Source organism: Equus asinus, chromosome 5, assembly GCF_041296235.1.
Source record: "Equus asinus isolate D_3611 breed Donkey chromosome 5, EquAss-T2T_v2, whole genome shotgun sequence".
NCBI lineage: Eukaryota > Metazoa > Chordata > Mammalia > Perissodactyla > Equidae > Equus > Equus asinus.
The window spans coordinates 71,838,485-71,863,814 of NC_091794.1; the positions used below are offsets into that span (position 1 = coordinate 71,838,485).

At 35.0% G+C, this 25,330-nt stretch overlaps 1 protein-coding gene across 13 annotated transcripts in view; it reads left to right on the forward strand.

Moving 5' to 3' along the window:
• Nucleotides 1-25,330, forward strand: part of TUT4 (terminal uridylyl transferase 4) — a 116,868-nt gene that overhangs the window by 58,583 nt on the left and 32,955 nt on the right. For all 13 annotated transcript variants that reach the window (XM_014844286.3, XM_014844290.3, XM_070509917.1 and 10 more), the window contains 8 exons: nucleotides 2,102-2,171; nucleotides 3,719-3,845; nucleotides 11,529-11,648; nucleotides 11,808-12,020; nucleotides 15,963-16,137; nucleotides 18,069-18,769; nucleotides 20,786-20,936; nucleotides 23,418-23,504. In XM_014844286.3, coding sequence (XP_014699772.2) covers nucleotides 2,102-2,171; nucleotides 3,719-3,845; nucleotides 11,529-11,648; nucleotides 11,808-12,020; nucleotides 15,963-16,137; nucleotides 18,069-18,769; nucleotides 20,786-20,936; nucleotides 23,418-23,504 — 1,644 coding nt within the window. The remainder of the gene's footprint in view (nucleotides 1-2,101; nucleotides 2,172-3,718; nucleotides 3,846-11,528; nucleotides 11,649-11,807; nucleotides 12,021-15,962; nucleotides 16,138-18,068; nucleotides 18,770-20,785; nucleotides 20,937-23,417; nucleotides 23,505-25,330) is intronic.

Consider the following 25,330-nt stretch of genomic DNA (forward strand, 5'->3'; position numbering starts at 1 on the left):
TATATACATATATATACATATATGTATGTATGTATTTGTTCAATAGTGTACCAGAAAGTGCACATATTGGTTAGATCAAAAGTATCATTTAAAATCCATATATAAAAAAAGATTGCCTTGTGGATAATTAAAAAATGTTAGCTTTGAATATTGACATTTCTTGTGTAAAAGACAGAAAAACCTATCATCATTAGGAGGTCATTGATGAAGGAAGACTTAGGGAGAGATTTGGGAAGAAAATGTGTGCATGCACTGAGTAAATATTTTTTTCCCCACTTTAACCTAATTTAGCCATTTATATTACATCAACCAAATCATACCTAATAAGTTTTTCATGTGTGCCTCACCTGTCTGGATTGCTTTTGATGTAAAAAGGACATTCATCTAGATAAAAATACTTTTAAAATGAAAGTTAAAAAAATAGAACTATCTCAAACTGGGTCCCAGGTCATATAGTACAATCTGGAATGTTATTTTCTTGGTTTTTATTTACTGCTTTTCTTGTTATAAAGTAAATGCTTAAGAGCTCAGTATCTTAAGCCAGACTTTCTAGTCTCAAATTTTAGTTCTGCCACTTATTGGTTGTGCGTCCTTTGACAAAGTATTTAATGTTAATGGTTCAGTTTTCTCATCTGTGAAATGACAATAATATAGTATCTTTTTGATGAGAAGGTTGTTGTGAGGATGAAGTGAGTTAAGCCAGATCTTAGACAAGTGCCTGGTATATACTAAGTTCTCATTAAATTTCTGCTGCTGAGATTGTTATTATTATTACTGTTGTCATCTTGAATTTTATGACTCAAAAGTACCTGGCAAAAATATTTGCTGTTTGGCTTAGAAGAGATCGCTCAGTGACCTTAGCCTGTCCCTCTCTTTAGTTCTACTGTCAGTTTTAAGTTTGCTTTTTCTTCCCATCTGCCCCATCAACTTTCCATTATTTATCAGCTTCTTGTTGACCATTTTCCTGGGAAATTAGTTTCTAAGAGATTAATTTGGTCCAGTTTATTCTGTAAAGAGATTTTGGTATCATTTTCTTTCTTAAAAAATACTTATCTCTAATTGCACAAAAACTCTAAAGCATATTACAAATAAGAGGTAGATATAGAGCTTTTACCTCTTCAGACTCACTAGACAGTATCAACCTAGCAAAAATAGTTTAAATATGTCTTTTTCACTAAAATGCATGAATAGATCATCTTAAGTCTTATAGGTTTATGAAATTCAATCTGATTTGTAAAATTGATTATACCCTCTTTTATGCCCTCATTGTACTCTTTAAAGACCTCTAGCCTGTCATGTACAGGACTTGTGTATATATTTGTTTTCCATACCCCTAATTGAGCTCTTTGTGTCTTACTCATTGTCATATCCACCATGCATAATGGAATTCCTGATATATAGGTCTTCAGCACATGTTTTTTAAATAAATTAGTAATTCCAGTAAGAACTACTTAGATATTTTCTTAACCTTCAAATGGAATCCTATTAATCCATCTATTTTTATTTAGATTAGACATTTATGGCATGGGGCCTACCTTGGAGATGTAGAGAAAGACTTCAGCATGGAAGTATGCTTTACCCTGTTAGTCCTTTCGTAGATGCTTTGATTGGGTGGACTCTTGATATACTAACAGGAAATGGGGCCAGCAGAGTTAGCCTTTTACTTGCATGGATAATTTAAAATAACTAAATTGTGAAAACATTGTAGATTCTTATTTCATGACTCCTGTGGAAATAGCCCTCAGAAGTAAGTGACGTCCTCTGTTTGCTATATCTATGAAGGTTTAACACTTTGACTAGATTATATACTTACTTGAAAATATTCAAACTTTTAGGGATGTTAAAACCTTTCTTCTTAAGGTGATTATGATTTTCGGACAGTATTTGGGACTGTACCTGTGGTTTGTGATATACAGCAAATGACACCAAGAGAGGTAAGAGATTCTGTTGGGTTGATGCTCATAAAGAGGAGAGTGGATTATCCCACAGAAGCAATGAGAGTGATTTTTAGAAGGAAACTATTACTTAATGTTTACCATAGGGTAAACATTTGAGAGATGTTGACATTAGCTTACTTGTTTTATTTTTTTTCCCTTATTAGTATTATATGTAGATGTGGAATCTGATTTTCACGCTAAAGTTCCTGTTGTGGTGTGCAGAGATCGGAAAAGGTTGGTAACAATGAAGAGAAAATAAAGTCTTTTTAAAAATAGCAACCATCACCAAATATGCACTGAACATCAACAAAAGAGAAAATTTTTGTTTTAGATTTCTCCTTGGATTAATATGACTAAGCTGGTTTCTATTAAAAATAGCAAGCTTACTAAAAGCCTGTGAACAAGAAATAGAATTACCAGACAGTTAAAAATAAAACAGTATAAGGCAGAACTTTGCATTTTTTTCCTCATGTTCATTCACCTAACAGTATTGAGCATTTACTCTATGTTAGATACTGCCTTGTTAGGGGTACAAACATAAATAAGAAATAGCCTCTCTTCTCAAGGAGCTCACAGTCTGTTAGCATCTGGTTTTCAGTCCACTGAAATTGGATGAATCATTGAAGACTAATCTTGCCTTTCTACTCAGATGTCTTAGAGGACTAAGAGAGCAAAGTGCCTTTGAAAAAGGAAACTAAAATGAACCTTTTTGAGATCAGTGTGGGAGACATGGAAACAATACAGAAATAATAAAGTGTTCTTTTATTGATTATTAACCTGTATTTCCTATATTTTAAGATTACTGTATTTTCTTATTCAAAGCACTAGAAGGAGATCTAGTTTAACTCCCTTATTTTCTAAATTAAAAAGTTGAGACCTGGAGGGATTAAGCAGTTTGTCCTAATTCACATCATTTAGGGGAAAATCAGAATTGGAATAGAGGTATTCTGATTTCTAGTGTTTTTTCCCCACCACATTGTGTCAATTACCTCTGTGCACCACCCACATTCCCTGCCACCAAAATATCTGTACGACGGTTCTGTCACCCAGTTTAGGGTAGCTCCTGTTTCCACTTGTAAGCTTATTTGTGGGTTAATATGCAAATCTCTTCTAATTTCTAATCTGAAAATAGCATATCAATAAAATATGAAGGCTTGGGCAGGAAAAATTAGAGTCAAGAAGTACAGCTAGTCAGTTCAGTATCTCATTTTTTGTTTTTATCACATGCAAAACAAAAAGAATGAACTAGGAAGGTACATTGCACTATTTGACATTGACGAGATCAATGTCTTTTCTCTCATATAAATCAAATTTTGATGAATCATGCTGCTTTTGAAATTAATTTCTCATGAACTTAAATACTAAGTGAGAATGAAATTTATTTCTGAAATACAAACATTTGAAACATCTTTTTATTTTTCCCTGAGGAAAATTAGCCCTGAAATAATAATTGTGCCAGTCTTCCTCTACTTTATATGTGGGTTGCTGCCCCAGCACGGCTGACAGTTGCTGTAGGTCCACGCCTGGGTTCTGAACCTGGGCCACTGAAGTGGAGCATGCCGAACTTAACCACTAGGCCATGAGGCCAGCCCCTAAAACATCTTTATGTGGTGGAAATGATATGTAGTTTTCAGTTAGCTCTGAGTTTATTAAAACATTTGTTTTTATTATGACGCCTTAGGTATTAAAATATGGTGACTGGAAAGGATAGCCGCAGGATTTGAAGTATTCTGGTTTTTAAGGTATGAATACAGTGAAATTTGTTTCTTTCTCTTTCACAGTGGTTTACTATGTAGAGTGAGTGCAGGAAATGATATGGCATGCCTCACTACTGATTTACTTGCTGCTCTTGGCAAAATGGAACCTGTCTTTACTCCCTTGGTGTTAGCCTTTCGCTATTGGGCTAAGGTAAGTGGAACAAGAAAAAAGTACCTAATCTTTAAGATAACTCAGGCTTTTTCCTGTATTAACATGTAATATAAATCATAATATATGGGGACAAAGTTATCTGTGCTAGACAGAAAGTGATGTGTCAGGTTCCGATTATGGACATTAAAATAAAATTTCATAGACATAAAGTTAGTGATATATTTTGGAATTTTTAGTTATCATACTTTATTTTCCTTTTATGTAGTATAGAAACATTCTCTTTCACATCTTAATATATGAGGCTCAAGTTTTCATTTCAAGTTACAGTTGTAAGATATGATTATGCAAGTTAAGCTGCTTTTGTTAGGATGTTTTTATCAATCTCTGTCTTAGAACATTATTCTCTTTCTTCTAAATTATTGATAACGTGTAGCAGTTTCTGCTTGGGCAACTGCTGAGGATTGGTTATCTAAGTTTCCTATGTTAGAATTAATGTGTATTATTAAAGGCTGTGAGTCCTCTGTACTTATTTCTTTGGTATGGAGATAGGGAGGAGTGGTAAAGTAATTACCAGTATCAGTGAAAATGGAGAGAAAGAGAGATTTTAACTTTATTTTTTGTGTTCTTATCCTGTCAGTATACTATTCATTACTTGTTAGACTAGAGATGAGAAAATTCTCAATCTTATACAAGGAAGGTCGATTCAGGGGGTAGGTGGTGGAGTGATAACCTGAGAGCAAAAACAGCCAGAGAGTTCTTTTTGGAATTTTTTGTCTGGACTCTGATTAGAGGATTGTCCCCATGGGTGTGGCAGAACCAGCTGGCTAAGGAACAGCTGGGAAAGTAAGGAACAGTCAGAAAGCCTAAAGTTGGGGCTTCTTCATAGCCAAGGCCTCTTTGTATTTGCTGTTCCCTTCATCTAGAATGTTCTTACCCCACATATCCAGAATGGTTCACTCTTTTGCTTTTTTCAAGTTTCTGCTCAAATTTCACTTTACCAGAGTTTTCTGGATCTGGAAAATAGCATTGCCTCCATCATTCTGCCTTTACCCTGCTTTGTTTTTTTCGTTGCACTTACTACCCCCTGCCATTCATATATTCATTTGTATGAATGAAATTGTAAACTCTGTGAGGACAGGGATTTTCATCTGTTTTATTTATTCACTACTCGTTTCCAGTGCTGCTGCTTTTACTGTGCCAGCACATAGTAAGCATTTAATAAATATTTGTTGAATACATGGCCCAGTTTCTTCAGAAATGAGACTTTTAATCCTTGGAAGTGACTGGGAGCAGTGAACTAGGCTGAGGGAGGGTGAATACCTCCTTTTATTTGTCTCATTATACTCTGTGCTTAGCACAATGCCTGGCATAATATAGAAATTTAATGCTATGAAATGGTATAAACCAATTCTAACTGTCATTTTTTGGTTTTTTTTTGAAAGGAAGATTGGCCTTGAGTTAACATCTGTTGTCAGTCTTCCTCTTTTTGCTTGAGGAAGATTGTCGCTAAGCTGACATCTGTGCTAGTCTTAATCTATTTTATATGGGATGCCCCCACAGTGTGGCTTGATGAGCAGTGCTGGGTCCGTGCCTGGAATCTGAACCTGCAAACCCCAGGCCACCGGAGTGGAGCACATGAACTTAACAACTACACCACCAGGCCGACCCCCAACTGTAATTTTTACGCTAAGTATTTATGTGATTTTGAGCAAGGCATTTCAGGAAAATCTGAGGCTCAGTTTTTCCATCTGGAGAGATTATTTCAAAAATTAGCTAATGCATGAGAGTATACTTTGAACTCTAAAATGCTGCACAAATTGTTATTTTCAATTGGCAACTGAGGTTATTTAAATAATGATAAGTCAACAGGAACAGAAACTGGTGTGACAACCCTAGTGACCAAAGTTTCTCAGAGTGTGGGATGAGACTGGTAGACGAGACCTACCCATCACTCAGGAAATCCAGTGTATCAACCCTGGAAGGTTTGTGTCTTCATAAGGGATGGAAGGAATAAAGAGCTTTCTCTGGGAGAGTACTTCTTAATTATGCCCTAATTTTTTAGTGGTCATAAAGTAGTGTCAGTTTTCTCATAGACATTCTTTTATTCTTTTAGGTAAGTAGACTATGTTAGAGGAATATAAATGATACTCCAATTTTTTCATTTGGAAAAAGAAATATGTCCTATAAACTTTGTTTCCTAGAGTGCCTCTTAGACATAAAGATTGATCAAACTTGTATTGATTCTAAACATACTGGTCAATGAAGGACACTAAAAAACATATATTACAAAGCTGATTGCAGAGTGGTTCCTTTTTATTTCCAACAGAACAATGTGTCTCATTTTTGGCAGCTGTGTTAGTTGCAAAGAGCTTTTTTCATGTTTTCATTTTCTGAGTTTATTGTAAGAAACCTAGAAATAATTCCTGTTTTATGTTTCCTCTCAAAGATTTTTTTTAAACAGCTTTTATTTATCTTGAAGTTTTAAGCCATATTGCACATTATCTAGTAAAGCACAGATTTTTCCATGATTTGAGAGTTCAGAAAAATTCTAGTATATGAATGTAATTCATTCTTGTAACTGATATCATGGGATTGCTGTTGACTGTTCTTTGGCTATCTCCTCTCTTAATTTGCTATATTGTTAGCATTCCAGTAATAGGAAATAGTTTTCTTGTAAAGCCTCTTAACTCTGGATGGCAAAACTCTTTAGCCTTATCAGTGTATTGTAGTCAAGTTTCCTGGCTCAGAGCAACTCTTTTTGGTTAACATAGGAATTAATTTTAGCAGTATTTGACATCTAAAAGAAATCCCTTGGTTTTCTATTTTTATTTTTTTGTATATATTCAAAGTATTCGACTTGATGATTTCATATATGTATACACTGTAAAATAATCACCAGTCAAGCTAATTAACATCTATTACCTTACATAGTTATCTTTTATGTGATAACTATGAAGTTCCCTCTTAGCAAATTTCAAGTATACGGTACAGTATTGTTACCTATAGTCACCATGCTGTATATTAGATCTCCAGAACTTATTCCTCTTGTGTAACTGAGATTTCGTACCCCTTGACCAACATCTCCCCATTTCCCTTTCTCCTAGCCTCTGGTAACCACCATTCTACTTTCTGCTTCTATGAGTTTGACTAATTTAGATTCCACGTATAAGTGAGATCATATAGTATTTGTCTTTCTGTGTCTGGCTTATTTCACGTGGCATAATGTCCTCTGGGTCCGTTTATGTTGTAAATGGCAGAATTTCCTTCTTTTTTAAGACTCACTAACATTCTGTTGTATGTGTATGCCACATTGTCTTTGTTCATTTATCTGTCATGGACATTTAGATTGTTTCCATATCTTAGCTATGAGATCCGTGTTTTGAGAGCTTTCTTTTTTTTTTTGAGGAAGATTAGCCCTGAGCTAACTACTGCCAGTCCTCCTCTTTTTGCTGAGGAAGCCTGGCCCTGAGCTAACATCCGTGCCTGTCTTCCTCTACTTTATATGTGGGACGCCTACCACAGCATGGCATGCCAAGCGGTGCCATGTGCACCCCTGGGATCTGAACCGGCGAACCTCAGGCCGCTGAGAAGCGGAACGTGTGCACTTAACCACTGCGCCACCAGGCCGGCCCCATAAGAGCTTTCTTTTAAACTGCCTTAATGTTATTCTTCTGTGAAATATCTGATAGTGTTAACAGCATACATGAGCAGTTCTTTATAGTTGCTAAGAAGTTTCTGGTTAACTTGACTTCTTCAGTATAGCTCTTTGTCCTAATAGTCTGGATAAATGAGAATTTATTCTAGTGGAATATTTGAAGCTCTTTTTTTAAAAGTTTTTTATCTTCTCTTATTTTTAATTGTATTCTTAAGTTTATTAAGCCCTTAAAGCTTTAGTGATTATGCTAAGTCTTTATTATCTAAAAAGGAAAATAAGAAAACCAAGCCAATTATAGACCAGTCTTATGTAGATGCAAAAATCTAAATAAAATATAAGCAAGTGCAATATATATCAGTGTATCAAAAGGTAATATGGCATGACCATGGAGGATTTATTTCAGGAATATAAAAATGGTTTAATATCAGGAAATCTATTAACATAATTTAGTACGTTGACTAAAACAGAAGAAACATTATAGATGCCAAAAAGACATATTCTTCCTAAAAAAAGCTCTTAAGTAAACTAGAAATGGAAGTTAATGATAAAGATTATATACAAAAAACCCAAAATGTAACAATAACAAACATCATTCTAAACAGTAAATTGCTCAAGCCATATATTTAGGCATATAACAGAGATGTTCACCAATGATGTTGTATGTTGTTTTGGAGATTTAAAAAAATGCAATAAGAAAATGAAATGAAATAATGAATATAAATATTGGAAAAACAGTGAAAATTTCTCTTTGCTAATGATATGATTCAATACCTAGAAAATTTTAGTAAAAAACCACTAGGATTAATAAAAGAATTTGTAAGATGACTAAATACAGTATAAACCTACAAAAACTAGTAGCTTTTCTCTGTCATAAAAATAACCTGGTAGAATAGAAACAGGGACAGTATTACTGTCATGATAGTGACACAAATTATAAAATACTAAGGAATAAATTTAATAAGAAAAGTACAGGAAGAAAATTCTATTATTGAAAGGTAAAATGAAATCTGAACAAATTCATTCATTCAGCAATTTTTTTTTTTTTTTTGAGGAAGATTAACCATGAGCTAACATCTGCTGCCAATCCTCCTCTTTCTGCTGAGGAAGACTGGCCTTGAGCTAACATTCATGCCTATCTTCCTCTACTTTATATGTAGGACGCCTGCTACAGCATGACTTGCCAAGCATTGCCCTGTCTGCACCTGGGATCCAAACCGGCAAACCCCGGGCTGCTGAAGCAGAACATGTGAACTTAACTGCTGTGCCACCAGGCCAGCTCCAGCAAATATTTGTTAAATGCTTCCTATGTGCCAGACACTGCTATTGGTGCTAGAAAAATATAACAGAACATACAGAGTCCTGTTGACATGAAGCTTACATACTTTTGGAAGAATCAGACAGTAAACAAATAAATAAATAACATATCTGGTAGAGTTTAGTGCTATGAAAATGAGATGATGTGTTAAGAGAATGACATTACCCTGGATGGGCAGGAAAGGCTCTTTGAAGAAGTGATATTTAAACTCAGACCAGCAGTAACCAGTCACCTGAAAGTCTGAGGGAATAGCATCCAAGGGATAGCTACTTCAAAGCCTCTCAGGTGGGAGTGAGCTCATGAGGACCAGAAAGGAAGATAAGAATGACTGGAATGAAGTGAGTGACTGTGAAAGTGGTAGGAAATAAGATTAGACAGACAATTCCTCTGGTAAGGAGTTTGGATTTTAATTGCAGTGAGGAAGCACAGGAAAAGTTTTAAAAGCAATCTGTGACTTGATATGATTTATGCTTTGGAAAGATTTGTTATCCCTAAAATGTAAAATCACATGAATTAATTTTTATATGTACAGTAATTTGAGTTAGAATTACTAAATTTTAAAAAATTTGATAAAATGGTCTTAAAGTTATAGAAGAATAAATGTTTGAGAATAGCCTAAAGAAATCAGAAAGAGAAGACTAGTGTAGGGAGACCTACTTTACCACTATAAAACTTCATTAGTCAAGTGTATACCATTGGCATAGGAATAGACAAATAGATCTGTGGAACAGGATAGAAAGCCCAGAAGTAGATCTCAGTGTAAATGGGATTTTTTTTTTTTTGCTTGTGGAGAATTTGCCCTAGGCTAACATCTGTGTCAGTCTTCTTCCGTTTTGTATGTGGGTCACCACCACAGCATGGCCATCAACAAGTGGTGTAGGTCCATGCCAAGAAACTGAGCCTGGGCTGCTGAAGGGGAGCATGCTGAACTTAACCACTAGGCCACAGGGCTGGCCACTAATGAGATTTTAATGTATGAAAAACGAGATTTCATTTCAGTGATAAAATGATGGTTTTACAATTAACATTATGTGAGGGTTAAAAACACATATTTGAAGATATCAAGGACTCAGAAATGCCCACACAGCTTTTCCTAAGCAGTTGCAGGAGGCTGTGTTCCAACAAATCAAGGACATAAAACTGGGATCCAGGCAGTAAGCAATCCCATCCAGGAAAATGGCAAAGAAAAGTCCCAGGAATACAGCTGTGGGTTGGGTCTGTAGGGCAGTCAAATTGGATGAAGAAAATAGGGGCTCCAGGATGGAAGCCATCAAGACCAAAGAAGTATCAAAAGAATAAATAATATTGTGGAGATTTTTCAAAACATTAAGGAATAAAGATGGCAAATTATGTGAGAAAAAAATGATGGTTTATTTTATAAATGGTGCTGTCACAGCTGTATGTTTCTTGAAGAAAATAATATTGGACTCTTACCACACTAAATGCAAAAATAAACTCGACTTAAAATAAAAAATTTATAAGAAAATATGAGTGTGTATATGTAACCTTTTTACCATGATAGGAAATCTAGAAGCTATATAAGATAAACATATTTAACTATATAAATGTTAATACATTTTGTGTGATAAAAGGTACCATAAATAATGTCAAAAGTAAAACAGGTTGGGAAAAATAATATTTTTCAAATGCATATATCAGATATGAAGAGTTACTGTCTGTAATGTAAAAAGAACTCATACAAATTCATATGTAATTTATGAAATTAGAAAAACTGGCAAAATATTTAATAGGCAATTCAGAAAAGCGCAAATCCAAATGGTTAGTAAACATATGAAAAATTGCATAGTCTCTTAACATCAGGTGAGTGCAAATTGAAGTAACTATTAGATGTTACATCTCACCCATTCCATTGACGAGTTTTCAGAAGTGATAATGTCTAGTGTTGGAAAGCGTGTGTGTACATTAACATGTTACTGGTGAAAAGAGAATTTTTATAGTGATTTTGGAAAACAATTGTATAATATTTATTAAAATTCAAATATATCACATATTTTTTAATCCAGCAAACACATTCCTAGGAATATAGCTCATGGAAATGAGCATATCCTTAGGAAATATGTATAAAGATAAATATTGTAGCATTATTTAAAGTGGCAAAAACTGGGAACAAAGTGTGAATGGCCTTGGGTGGTGGAATTATTGAGTAACCATCCAGATCATAGACTATATTTAACTATTTAAAAGAATGTGTTAGATCTGTACTAATTGACTTAGAGGGACTTTCTTGATGCATTGTTAAAGGAAAAGAGTAATGTATGAGAGATGTCTAGAATATACAATTTTGGTAAAACCGTGATAAAAACATAAAATTCTTCCTGTATTTGCATAGAAAATAAAAATGTATATATACTTGTATACAGTTATTTGAGTATAGAAAAAGACATGGTACATAGAAGATTGTTAACATTTAGGCAGACGTAAAAGCAAGATAAGAAAATGATATTTTAGAAAGGTGTCCACAGTAAAAGCAATATATTTGGTATGATTCCATTTAACTAAGATATATATATGTGTCTTTATATGTAATAAAGAAATGAATGTAAAGATGGTCACCAATATGTTAATAATTGTTTCAACGTGGTAAGATTTCAGATCATTCCTTATATTTTTCATTGTTTGAACCTTCCCCAATGATTATAGTAGGAAAAAACAAGCTACTTTTGTTGTGAGGAGAACAAAGAAAATTAAAGAAAGCTAAATGGTGGTACTTTTCTTTCTCTTCATTTTGCAGTTGTGCTATATTGACTCCCAAACTGATGGTGGAATCCCTTCTTACTGTTTTGCTTTAATGGTGATGTTTTTTCTACAACAAAGAAAACCGCCTCTTCTTCCTTCCTTACTTGGAGATTGGGTAAGCATGAGTTTGTGACATATATTTGCATGTATATACGTAATTTGCTCTTGTAAAGTGCTCTGTTCAAACATTTTAAGCTGGAATTCTGGTTTGTGTATCTTTTTTTTTTCTTTTAATAATTTTTCCACTACCAATTTGGAATGCCTTTTTATATAGATTGAAGGCTTTGACCCAAAAAGGATGGATGACTTTCAGCTGAAGGGCATAGTAGAAGAGAAGTTTGTGAAGTGGGAATATAATTCAAGTAGTGCAACTGAGAAAACCTCAATTGCTGAGGAAAACAAAGCTAAGGCAGACCAACCAAAAGATGATACCAAGAAGACAGAAAGAGACAACCAAAGTAATGCCATGAAGGAAAAACATGGCAAAGTAAGCTTTTTTTGTTTCATTTTTGGCTTTTCTATCTGTAGAATTTGTGATGCCTTCTATTGAAGCTATTTTAATAATAGATTGACTGACCTTGAGTAAGCCTCTTGGCCTCATTTTCCTCATCTGTAAAGTGAGGGGTTGATCTGGTTTAGTTTTTCAGTACTGAGACTCCTTAATGAATTTATACTTCATTTTGGAAGACTTGTGTTGTTTGAATCATGTCAAGGTAATTCTTTGTATCTTTTTCATTTAGACAAGGAAAATTTCCTTCAGGAGTTGGGCTGTGACCAAACCTTTAGCATATGGGGAATTATGTTGCCAGATTGGTGCTCCTTTAGGAGATGACTTGCTTATTTAATTATTCAACATTCATTTATTAAGGATCTGCTGTATGCTAGGCGTTGTCTTGAGTGCTAGAGAACCAAAGATGAATATCCATCAATTGTGTCTTCCAGAAGCATATAGTCTTCTGAAGATTACAGAAAGGTGAAAATTACTGAAATCATTGCCCTAGCTACACTGAATTATATGTAGTTCCCTGAACGTATATTCCTAGTCCATTCAGCTGGCCCACTTTCCTAGACTACCTTCTACCCTCGCCTCAACCCACCAATTCTCTCAGCTAATGATCTTGCTTGTTACTTCACTGAGAAAACTGAAACAATTAAAAGAGAACTTCTGTACACTCCTACCACCGTCTACCACTATCTGCACTCACGTACTCTGCCTTGCTACTTGCTCTCAAAGCAAGTCTTAGTTCTCTCTCCTTCTCTATTTGGAGCATTTCAACATGTCTATCTTCAATTATGCTGGTTCGCTCCTTGATGATGTCTGCTTAAGCGTTCAGGGAATCCATATTTTGTTTTAACTCATCCATTATGTTTTTCATCTCCAGTATTTCTGATTGGTTCTTCTTTATAGTTTCAATCTCTTTTGTGAAATAGCTCCTGTACTTGTTGAATTGTTTCTTTACATTCTCTTTTAGCTCGTTGAGTTTTTTGATAGCTGTTTTGAATTATCTGTCATTTAGATTACATATTTCTGTGTTTTCAGGATTGATTTCTGAGTACTTGTCATTTTCCTTCTGGTCTGGAGATTTAATATAATTTTTGATACTGCTAGATGGCCTGGCTCTGTTTTTGTGCATTGTGGTGTTATTTGGTCGTAGTAACCACCTATTGCCACTGGGTGGGGTTCAAGAACTGCGTATTCTGAGCCTTGTGCGTTCTGCCAGGATCCCAAGCACTGGAGCTGGCGCTAGGCAGGTGGAGGGAGGGGCGCTTTCTTCTGTGTTCTCTCTGGGTCTTCTCACTCTGCCCTCCTAATCTGCTCTCCTGGGGTGTTGGCTTGATGAAGTGACCCCTCGCCATAGCTTTGACCCTGGTAAGGGGCTTTCCCTTAGGCTGTGAGGGACCTTGGGGATCTTTGATGTTCCCGCAAATGGGTTCCCCCTCCACTCCTTTCTTCCCTCTCAGAGGCTGCAGGCAGTCCTCCGGTGGCAGTCTTTGGTGGGGGAGCAATGCTTTCTCTTACCCCATTCCACCTCCTCTGAGGGGGACTCCAGCACTTCCACCTTCTGACCTATGGTTGCGTGGGTCTCTCAGACATTTTTTGTGTTGCATGGATGTTCTCTGTTGGAATGTGAATGTATTTTTTGTTGTGTTGTGGAGAGGGGAGATCACTGGGAGAGCTCACTCTGTCATAATGCTGACGTCACTCCTGCATAAGTCTCTTTGAATTGTTGATTTCAAGTTCTTTGGATAAATACCCCATAGTGAGACAGCTAGATCATAATGGTATTTCTATTTTTAATTTTTTGAGAAATCTCCATACTGTTTTCCACAGTGGCTGCACCAGTTTGCATTCCCACCAGCAGTGTATGCCCTTTTCTCCACGTCCTTTCCAACATTTGTTGTTTTCTGTCTTGGTAATTATAGCTGTTCTGACAGGTATAAGGTGATTTCTCATTATAGTTTCGATTTGCATTTCCATAGTAATTAGTGATGTTGAGCATCTTTTCATGTGCCTTTTGGCCATCTGTATATCTTCTTTGGAAAAATATTTGTTCATATCCTCTGCCCATGTTTTGATTGGGTTGGTTTTTTTTTTTTTTGTTGTGGAGTTATATGAGTTCTTTATATATGCTGGAGATTAACCCCTGGTCTGATATATGATTTGCAAATATTTTCTCCTTAGTTGGTCGGTTGTCTTCCCTTTTTGTTCATGGTTTCTTTTGCCTTGCAGAAGCTCTTTAGTCTGATGAGGTCCCATTTGTTTATTTTTTCTTTTGTTTCCCTTGTTTAAGTAGACATTGTATTTGAAAAGACACTTCTAAGACCGATGTCAAAGAATGTACTGCCTATATTTTCTTCTAGGAGTTTTATGGTTTCAGGTCTTACATTCAAGTGTAATCCATTTTGAGTTACTTTTTGTGTATGGTGTAAGATAATGGTCTACTTTCATTCTTTTGCTTGTGCTGTCCAGTTTTCCCAGCACCGTTTATTGAAGAGACTTTCCTTTCTCCAAAACTTAAGTCAGATCGTGCTGTTCCCCCTCCCCACACTCAAAATGCTTCAGTTCCTCCTCATTTAATTTAGAATAGAAACCAAGGAATTCTTACTGGCTAGCTCTTTGTTTTCCTCTTCTCTTCTCTCTACCATACCTGCTTTCTTAGTTTCCTTTTTAAAGTTAGGCTCATTCCTACTTTTGTGTGTTTGCTCTATTCTGTTCTTTATCCCTAGAACTCTTCGAATCATACCTTCTCAGTAAGTGCTGTCCTGACCAGTCTGTTTAACGTGAAAACTTCTTCTCCCATATTCTCATCCCATTTACTAAACTTACTGAAATTTTTCTTATTTCCACAGCACTTTTCTTCTAACTTACTATGTAATTTACTTATTAAGTTTGTTGTTGATTGTCTTCTTCTACTAGGTGGTATGCTCCACTAAGGCAAAGATCTTTGTTTTTTTCCCACAGATATATCCCTCATAGCACATAGAAGGCACCAGTGAATAGTTGTACAATTGAATGAGTGAATGACTGTTTCATACCTCTGTGCTCCTTATTGGTCACTGTTAGCCAGTCTTCACTTAGTTAATTCCTTTAAAATTCAGGTATTACCTCTTCTGTTAAGACCTCCCTGATTTAGAGGCCCATTTTAGTATGTAGCCTTTACTGTAATTGTTAAATTGTTTCTTTGTCTCCTGATAGTCTGTGAAGTAGGACTTCACTTTATTTGAGTGGCAGAGTATGGTATAGTGATTAGCAACATGAACTCAGTAGGCAGGTGGTCCTTGTCCTACATTATCTACTTCATAGAGTTTTTAGAATTAATAGTTGTTATATGTGCAGCACTTAGAAGAGTGAACGATGCATGGTGAGCCTTATGTCTGAGTATCTGCTGTCATTTTTTTGTATCCCTAGCACATTGCCAGTGGCATAACAGATTCTAAATAAATGTTTGCTGAATGAAGGAATTAGCTTTTGAAAGCCCAGGGCATTTACTTAGATTTTAAAAGTAATTACTGCAATGAGGAGCTGTAGTGGTTCTTATGCAGTGGATTGCAACCTTGGCTGCACATGAGAATCATTTAGGGAGTTTTAAAAATCCCAGTGCCTGGTCCGTAGCCTGGGTCAATTCAATCAGAATGTTAGGAGGAGTATGGGAATTGGGAGTGATGTGGAACTCAGATATTTGTGTATTTTAATGTTTCTAATGTGATTCTAATTTGCAGCTAAGGTTGTTTAGTGGAAAGAACACAAAATTCTAGGAGTCAGTAAACTGAGACTCTGTTCCCAGCTGTGCCACAAACTGCTTTTTGGCAAATTACTCCTTTATGCCTCAGTTTTTGAAAAGGTGATCTCTAAGGTCTTTTTAAATTGAAAATTAAATGGTTCTATAGTTCTGTGAAGCTTAAATGAAAAGTACTTTTTCTTTTACAGTCTCCTTTAACATTGGAAGCAACAAATCAGGTGTCCTTGGGACAGTTATGGTTAGAGCTGCTAAAATTTTACACACTGGATTTTGCTTTGGAGGAATATGTTATATGTGTACGGATACAAGATATTTTAACAAGAGAAAATAAAAACTGGCCTAAAAGGCGAATAGCCATTGAAGGTGAGATGATATGTTATATTTCATTTGGAGAATATTTTTTTGTATGTCAGTCATCATCTGTTTTCTAATACAGTGTTATAGATTTTATTGCTTGGCTTTGTAGTGCTATATATGCCACCAGGTTGTCATTATATATATATGTTAGATAAATTCTTCAAGTCCATTATAGTTTTATAGGTTTAATTCTTATTTAAAGGTTCCCAGTATGTAAATATTAAATTGGTTAGGGTTATTAGCTTATTTACATCTTTAGTTTTAAATTATGAAAAATTTCAAAAATAAAAAAATAGAAGTTATACGCATACTATAGGATTATTTTTAATAAACATATCGTAAAATTATCTTAAAGTATAATTGTAAAATCATTTTTCATTATCTTCTAAAGTACCTCATCTGTTAAATGTAGCTAAGCTAAAAAAAAATTGATGTTGACAAACAAGATTTCACACCAAATCCCAAGAACATTAAGATCTTGAGAGATAAAGAAATTAATAGAATGGTTTCTAAATTCTTAATCAAACATTTAAATTTCACAGCATTCCACTTTTTTTTTGGCAAGGAAGGTTGGCCCTGCACTAACAGCTGTTGCCAATCTTTCTCTTTTTGCTTGAGGAAGATTGTTGCAGAGGTAACGTCTATGCCTGTCTTCCTCTATTTTATATGTGCGACACTGCCACAACATGACTTGATGAGCAGTGTGTGTGGGTCCAGGCCCAGATCTGAACCCATGAACCCCAGGCCTCCAAAGCAGAGTGTGTGAATCTAATCACTATGCTACTGAGTTGGCCCCTCCACTCACTGTTTATAGTTAGGAAATTGAATTTCTGTCCATCATTTTAGTCTGTTTAGATTACACCTTCTTCTGTTCTCTTAGTCCTCTGCTGGGCTTCTCTACTGTGATTTGGACCCCCAGATATTCTCACACTCTCAAACGTGTACTCACATCTTGTACTCTCTTACATATAGTAAATAAATGAGCTCTGAAGCCTGCAGCCATCATAATTTTTCTTCTTTTGTTTCTTTTTCTTTTTCCTCTAGAAAGGGGAAAGAGGCTAGGAAAAGCTTTTTAAAGCATATGGATTTAGCTAACAGCAAGAAGTAACAGATGCCCCAACCTTAACAATCTGAAAGCTGGCCTGTTAAATTTTTTACTTAGTGATCTTCTTTAGTGGAGAAAATGTGTGTTGTCTTTTGGGTAGCACCGTTCTTTTTTCCTGGGACATAGTTGTATTTAAAGCTTTTAAAATTCAAAAACCCATAAAGACTTTTAGAAGTTTGTAATATGTTCTTAATGAGGATGCTGTTGATGCAAGCCTTTTCAGCATAGCTATTTTAGACTGGATCAAAATTTAGATTTTGGTTTAATTTTCACTTTCTTAGATTTCTATTTCTCCTCCTCCTTTCTTTAATTTTCTGGTCTCACTAAAGTTAAAACTTAAAATCAGTATTTTTTTAACTTGATACTTTGAGAGTCTTAGGTTCTATTTTATTTGTTTAAATTTTAAGGAGTATGTAACTAAAGAATACTATGATGAGAGATGAAAATTATTGACAAGTCCTGGAGATTGAAAAATTTCATTCAATAACAGTATATAGAGAGGCATATTGGCATAGCTTTTTCTAGCAATTTCATCATTGAAACTTTGTAATTACTGAGTTGGTCTCCTTAGCCATCTTCTCATTAATTACCTTATTATTATTTTCTCTCTTTTCCTTTTAGCTTTTTATTTTATGTGAGAAACAAAGGAAAAGATGTTGCTGTTGTATTTCCCCTATTCAGTTTGCAGGAACTCTCATTAGTACCTTAGGTTAGAAGAACTTTGGGAAAATGTACTCTGCTGACAATCTAGCGGTTAAGATCTATTTTTATAAGCTTGGAAATATAGTTTGTTAGTAGACAATTAGCTACTGACCATTTTCTTTTTTACTAGATCCATTTTCAGTCAAGAGGAATGTTGCACGGAGCTTAAACAGCCAGCTTGTTTATGAATATGTTGTGGAGAGATTCAGGGCAGCTTACCGGTATTTTGCCTGTCCTCAGAGGAAGGGTGGAAATAAATCTACAGTGGATTCCGTGAAAAAAGAGAAGGGGAAAATAAGCAATAAGAAACCAGTGAAGTCTGACAATATGGCATCCAATTGTTGCACTCTGCTTGGGGAAAGCACAGAAAAAATAAATGCAGAAAGAGATCCACCTGATAAATATGATGAAACAGAATGTACATCACAGAGATGTATTACTGAAGATGTCAGTTTGTCGGTAAACGAACTAGATTTAGCTGAACATGGACAGGAATCTTCGTCTCTTTCTACCAGTGAAGGCAGTGAATTAGAGCCAAAATCAATTAAGAAACGAGATGATTTAGCGTCTTCAGAAACATGTTTAAAAAAGGAGTTCAGCCAGTGTAATTGCAATGATTATAAATCCCCTGACCCAGATAAATCTGCTGGTACAGACTGCAGGTCAAATTTAGAAACAGAGAGTTCACATCAGATTGTGAGCACCGACATATCTGCTACCTCTTGCAACTGCAAACCTACAGAAGATGCTTCTGACCTTAATGACGATGGTAACCACCCCACCCAGGAATTACATTATGTGTTTGATAAGTTTATTTTAACCTCTGGCAAGGTAGGATACAGTTTGTAAACAATTGGTAAGATTTTGTGGCAGTTGTATAATTCTGTATTTATAGTTTTTAGATTCAGATGTGTAAAAATAGATTCTATGATGGTAGACTATTGTTTTCGAGTGATATTTTGGTGTATGTATTTCACTTTTTGCATTTTTGCCTGTAGTTGCCTTTAAAGAATGTATGTAAAACTCCAAAAGGTTTCATCACTGTATTACTAGTTGATTTGCTTTACTGTCTCATATGTGGAAGGATTCATCAGATATTTTATGAAAAGCAGTTTGGCAAAGCAGCATGTATTTTAAATTTTGCTTATTTTTTATGCATATGATTATTTTTTCTTCCACAGAGGAGAATACAGGGTTTGTAAACTCTATAATAGTATTCTATTTTAAAGTTTTTTTTTGGTGGGAGGGGAGGGGGAAATGATGAAAAGTATAAACTTAATAGAGATAGTTGAGTGAAAATTAAGATCAGAAACCAAAAAAATGAAGAATCCAGATTCTGTCTCTGCCACTGAGCTTCTCTTTGGTTTCTGGCATGTCCCTTATAAGTTATAGGAGTCTTAATTTTTCTACTTTTAAAGTGGGCTACTCTGAACTTTAACTTGATAAATTATAGAAAATAAAATACCCCAATGAACAGAAAATAAGCAATTACTACTTTGCTAATAAAGGAATGTTTTAGCTGAGTCACATTGCTTCAAGTGCGGTGTACATAAGGGAAGTATTAGCATCCAGGATGAAAAAATGATTATATAGGTCATTTGTAAACCAAGTAGAATATTTTTTAAAAAACTTAGAAAGTCATCCAGTTTTATTGTTTTATCAATAATTATTTATTGACAAGCTTTAAAATTTTTAACCTAGTTACTAAGCTGTATTTCTTCATTCTTTGTAAGGATACATCTGTTGGCATTTTGTTCAGGTTGCAGTACTTAGGGCATATGGACTATTGAAAGTATGAAATAATGGCAGATTTTTAGAAAAGCCTCAATTATATAACTGCAGTTTACATTTCTTATACTTCATACTTTTGATTTCCTTAGGGTAATTCTTACTCCAATTTTAATTATTTTAGTTATCTGTAATAAATTTCTAGAGTTGGCCTGATAAATATGCCTTTTATTTTTTTTTTTTAAAGCTTTGAAAAGCTGATAGAAATTCCTATGGTAATGTTAATTAGCCCACAGCACAGCGTTCCCACAAACAGGTCTCTTCTGTTTATAATTTGCATCAGAGTTCATGGCTAGGTAAATTTCTAGGCTAACCCTGGACGAAGAAGCTAACTCTAGGATGTAGCATATTACAATAAAAATAAGAGTAGTGCTCTTCCTCAACCATATGTGTTTTTTCCAACTAATTGGGGTAAGTTTTTACTGTTTTAGCCTTGTAGTAGTAGTCTACTGGAATACATTTAAAAGTTGGTATAGGGTCTGAAGTTAAGTTTGTGGTTATTGCATAGGAGATGTTCCTTGTATGAAGCTAATTTATTTTTTAAGAGTTCAGCCCTGCAGTTTGGTTTCTTGAGTACTATGCTAATGTAATAAATTGAACCAACTAGCCAAGCAAGGGTTCCGTGATTGATTTGGAAGATAGTCAACATTTGGAGTGAAATGAAAAGTGCCACTTGAAATTTCTTTATAATCTACTTTGTTAAAGATCTTAGTAGATTAATATGTAATGCATGTATTTTGTTTTGGGAGTTGATCAAACTGTTTGAATTAACCCATACATTTTGGATCTCCTGGGATTTCTTGTATTTTACATCTTCAGGTAAATCTAATCATTGACAATATTTTAGTGGGGAAGAAAGTAGGTTAGCTCAAAATATGTCTTTTACACTTAACTTAGCTTTTCATTAACATTTTCTTCCTTTTTTTTTTTTTTTTTAAACCTTCTGAAAGCACAGTTTATCAGAACTGTGTTACATAAAAGATTCTTTTTGGACCTATTTTCTAAGTGATGATGAAGTCCCTCAATAGTTTATTAGATTGTTTTTCTACCTTTGTGTAGCCGCCAACGATAGTATGCAGCATCTGCAAAAAGGATGGCCATTCAAAAAATGATTGCCCAGAGGATTTCAGGAAAATTGATCTAAAACCTCTACCACCAATGACAAACCGATTTCGGGAAATACTTGATTTAGTATGTAAAAGATGTTTTGGTAAGTCTTTCTTACTGGAACTGTTGAGACTAGATTACTTCTTAGATTTCGAATATTTATTTTCTTATTTAAAAACAGTTTGCTTACATTTTGTTTTTGTAGAGGTTTTTGAATAGTCTAGAGACCCAACCACAGATATTTACTTAATGTCTACTATGTGCAGGGCACTGTGATAAATGCCAAGGGGAATACAGAGTTCATATGTGTTGCTTTTAAGGAGCTTAGATTCTGGATTTGTGCTCTCTGATATCGTAGCCACTAGCCACATGTGGCTATTTAAATTAAAATTAACTAAAATTAAATAAAAGTAAACACTAAGTTCCTCAGTTATACTGTCCACGTTTCAAGTACTGTGTCACTACCTGTGGCTTGGGGCTGCTGCATTGGGCAGCTAGACAGAGAACATTTCTATCCTTGCAGTGCTCTTGCATAGCACTGCTCTAGGTGGATGTATAAAACATGTATGAAAATTGCCAAAATTGGAAGCAGAATACGTGACATGCTATAGCAGTGGTAAACAAAATGCAGTACAAACACAGTTAATTTTAACTGGGGTGAATCAGAGGAATTGGAATTAATGATGTGGTATTTGAGATGGACTTTGAACTGCGTTTTCAGATATAGGAGATTACGCAGAAAAGCATAGAGTGTACAATTAGTTTGGGAGGATATTTACCTTAGATTTGGTAGAGTATAACAAAGGCAACAGAGAAGGATAGGGCTGTAAAGGTATTTTGGGGAAAACCTTACATACCTTTATTCAACAAACATTTATGATGTACATGGGTTAAACTCTCACTCAGCACTTGCTGTTTCCCAGGTAAGAGAAGATTTCTGATGATGTAACAGGCAGTTGGTTCTTGTATCCCTTTGATATACTGGTATCATTGTGTGTGTACGTTTTTTTGTTTGTTTTTTGGCACTTCCTTACTTTCTGGCACTACAAGATGCTCCCGTCTCATCATGTGTATTTCTCTCCCAGTCCTAGAATTAGACATTTCTCCAAAGAGCCCTGGTTCCTTTTATTAGAGAACAGTGTTAGAAACCAAGATCTGGATGCTAGGGTGCTTCTTATTACTGACTTTTGTTGCTTCTAGGCCCTGTCTGAGCAAGAAATTTTATATGTGTATACTAACCCATGTATATGTACATATCTATAAATATTTCTATGTGACCATCCTCTCTATATTAAGCTAAATATGACTTCATCCTGATATCTCCAATTCTAATACATTATCACATGGCTCATTCTAGCCTCTTATCCCTGCTTATCTGTAAATTTCCCCCTCCAACAATGAGAAACCTGGCATCTACCATCTGCCAGTCATTTATTGAATTGTTCCACTTAAGTACACATGTATAGCATTCTAAAAACTGTTATTATCTTATACCCCTACGGGAAACAACTTTATCAATTAGAGTACAATGTTTATGTGCAGTTCCTTTTGTCCTTAGTCTTACAGACTTCACTCCTTTTCACAGTTATTTAGGTTAGCACATTTTTTCCTACTCCCTTGAGTGAAGTTGTCTTACATATTTATATTACAGTTAGATTCTTATGTTACAGCCTACATTCCATCCTGAGATTCCCCGACCTCCCAGATGATTTTTTAAAATTTGCATACTGTAAAGTTCAGTCTTTGTGCTGCGAAGTTCTGTGGGTTTTCATAAGTGCATTGTGTCATGTATTACCATTAGAATATCATACAGGATAGTTTTACCACTCTAAAAAAAAAAAGCCACTTGTATTTCAGCTGTTCAGCTTGCAGCCACTGATGCTACATTTGTTTTTCAAAAGCTGAATATTATTTTAATTCATTACAGTAAGTTACTACTTTGTTCCCTTTACTGTATCAACTCTTGGGGATGAATCTAGAGGAGGAGATAGAGAAAAATAAAATAAAAGACTGTTCTTAAGGAATTATGACCTTATTTGGAAAAATAATATGAATATAAATGAAATAACTAGAAAAATAAAAAGACAGTGTAAGCTAAACTGGCAAGCAGTTTGGAGAAATAAGGAGTTAAGGAGAGATCATTGAAGGCACTGTGGTTGGGCAAAGCAGCTTATAGGGAAGATATGAATCTTGACCAGGCATTTGAGGGAACTGTTAGATTTGAATGAGTCATGTGCCTAGCATAACAGTATGAGTATAGTCTTAAAAGGAGGGAAAAACAAGCATGTTTATGGGAGAGGTTGGAATGTCTGAAGAAAACTGTTAAGTAATTTGCAGAAGTAAATATATTTTATAGATGTTTCATAGGCAAAATGATCATGTGAAATGTACTTAAGTCTATAAAAGTTATTTTTCTGCTGTCCCTCTGACCCTTCTTCCCCCAGTAACGTTTATGATTTTAAAGTTAGAGAAGTTAACAAATAATGAAGAAATTTTAAGTAAAGTTTTTAGGGTAAAAAATTGAAGACATTTTCAGATTCCATTTTCCTTACTTTTCTTTTTCCTTTCTCTTTTTTTAACTTAGATGAGTTATCACCACCTTTCTCTGAACAACACAACAGGGAGCAAATTTTAATTGGCTTGGAAAAGTTTATTCAAAAAGAATATGATGGTATGTCATATGTTAAAAATTGATTGCTTTTGTTATTATAGTCACCTGGTCTGTTTCATTCTTATATTTAAAAAGTATTTATTGACTGTTAGTGTTAGGTACTATTGTGGGTGCTGAGGATACAGTGCTAATAAAAGAGGTGAAACCTGCTCTCATAAAGCTTATATTAAGAAGGGGAGACAGATAGTCAACTAACAAGTATATAATGTAGTATCAGGAAGTAATAAATGCTATTAAAGTGTTGGAGTTAAAAGGATGGTGATGGAGTGTTATGATAAGTTCTCTCTGATAATGTGATGTTTGAGCAGAGCCATGAATAATATGAAGGAGCAAGTTATTTGAATATCCATGTAGAGAACATTCTAGAGAGAAAGAGGAGCAAGTACAAATACCCCCAGACTGGATTATGTTTGACATAGTTGAAGGCCAGCCGGGAAGTCATTGTGGCTGGGGTGGAGTGTGTGAGGTAGATTGTAACAGAAAGATGAGGTCAGAAAGGTAGAGATTGGATCATTAGGATTGGTAGAAGGATTTTGAATTTTGAGTGACTGATGAGAAGCTTCTGGAGGGTTTTAATGCTGAAGTGACATAATATGAGAGAACAAGAGTATAGATCCGTAAGAATAGAAACAAGCAGAATATTTAGGAGGCTGTTGCATAAGTTTAGGTGAGATATAATAGTGATTTGATAGAGTAAATGAAAAGTGGTCAGGTTTAGAATATGTTTTGAATGTAGAGCCAATAGGATGTGCTGATGCATTACATGTTAGATGTGAGAAAAAGAAAGGAGTCAAGGATAGTTTCAACTTAGCAGGAGTGAGTTTTGGGTATGGGGGTGAAGAATCAAGAATTCTGCGGCCAAATATTTTATAAAAGTGTAAAGTGTTTTTTTATAATCAGAATGAATTTGTACTTTTAAAAGATCTGTTATGTGCTGTAAGATTCCATTTTTATTATATTTGCTAGTGTATAAAGTATTGACCAAATCTAAGTCCCTGTTATATTAAACTTATGCACATTTTTAATTGCTGATGAACACAGCTTCTTTTATGTCTCTCAGTTGTCATTGAATTTCAAGTAGGGCATCAGAACTGAATTGGAGGATTAAGTTTTGAAAATATAGAATTTATCATCTAAATGTGTAGTCTACAAGAATTAATAGGAAGGAAAGTCCAATCCTTTTAAGCCACCTTATGGCTTGTTTGAAGTGGCACCTGTTATTAAATGATGTTAACTATGAAGGGATAACTCTATTATAATTTATATCAAATGGATTCATCACTCACTTTTGGAGGAGAATTAATTCTGTGTACTACGGTAATAACTACTTGAATTGTGCCCTGAAAAAACTAGTTTCTTTTTAAGAGGTAAATCTCTAAATATTGATCTTGACTTTTTTTTTTAAAAAAGATTGCCACCTGAGCTAACAGCTGTTGCCAATCTTTTTTCCAGCTTTTTTCTCCCCATATCCCCCCAGTTGTATATTTTAGTTGTGGGTCCTTCTAGTTGTGGCATGTGGGACGCCACCTCACCGCGGCCTGATGAGCGGTGCCATGTCTGTGCCCAGGATCTGAACTAGTGAAATCCTGGGCTATGGAAGCAGAACGCATGAACTTAACCACTCAGCCACGGGGCTGGCCCCTGATCTTAACTATTGGTAGTGATGTTGAGAATGAGTAAAAATACATGAATTTATGAGATAGTTAACTTGGTGATTATTGGGAGGTGGAAGTTGAGAGAGAAGTCTTAGGAACCATGTCTGTATTTCTGACTTGCGCAAGTGAGTAGATAATACTATTTGCTGAGAATAGGGATTACAGGAATAA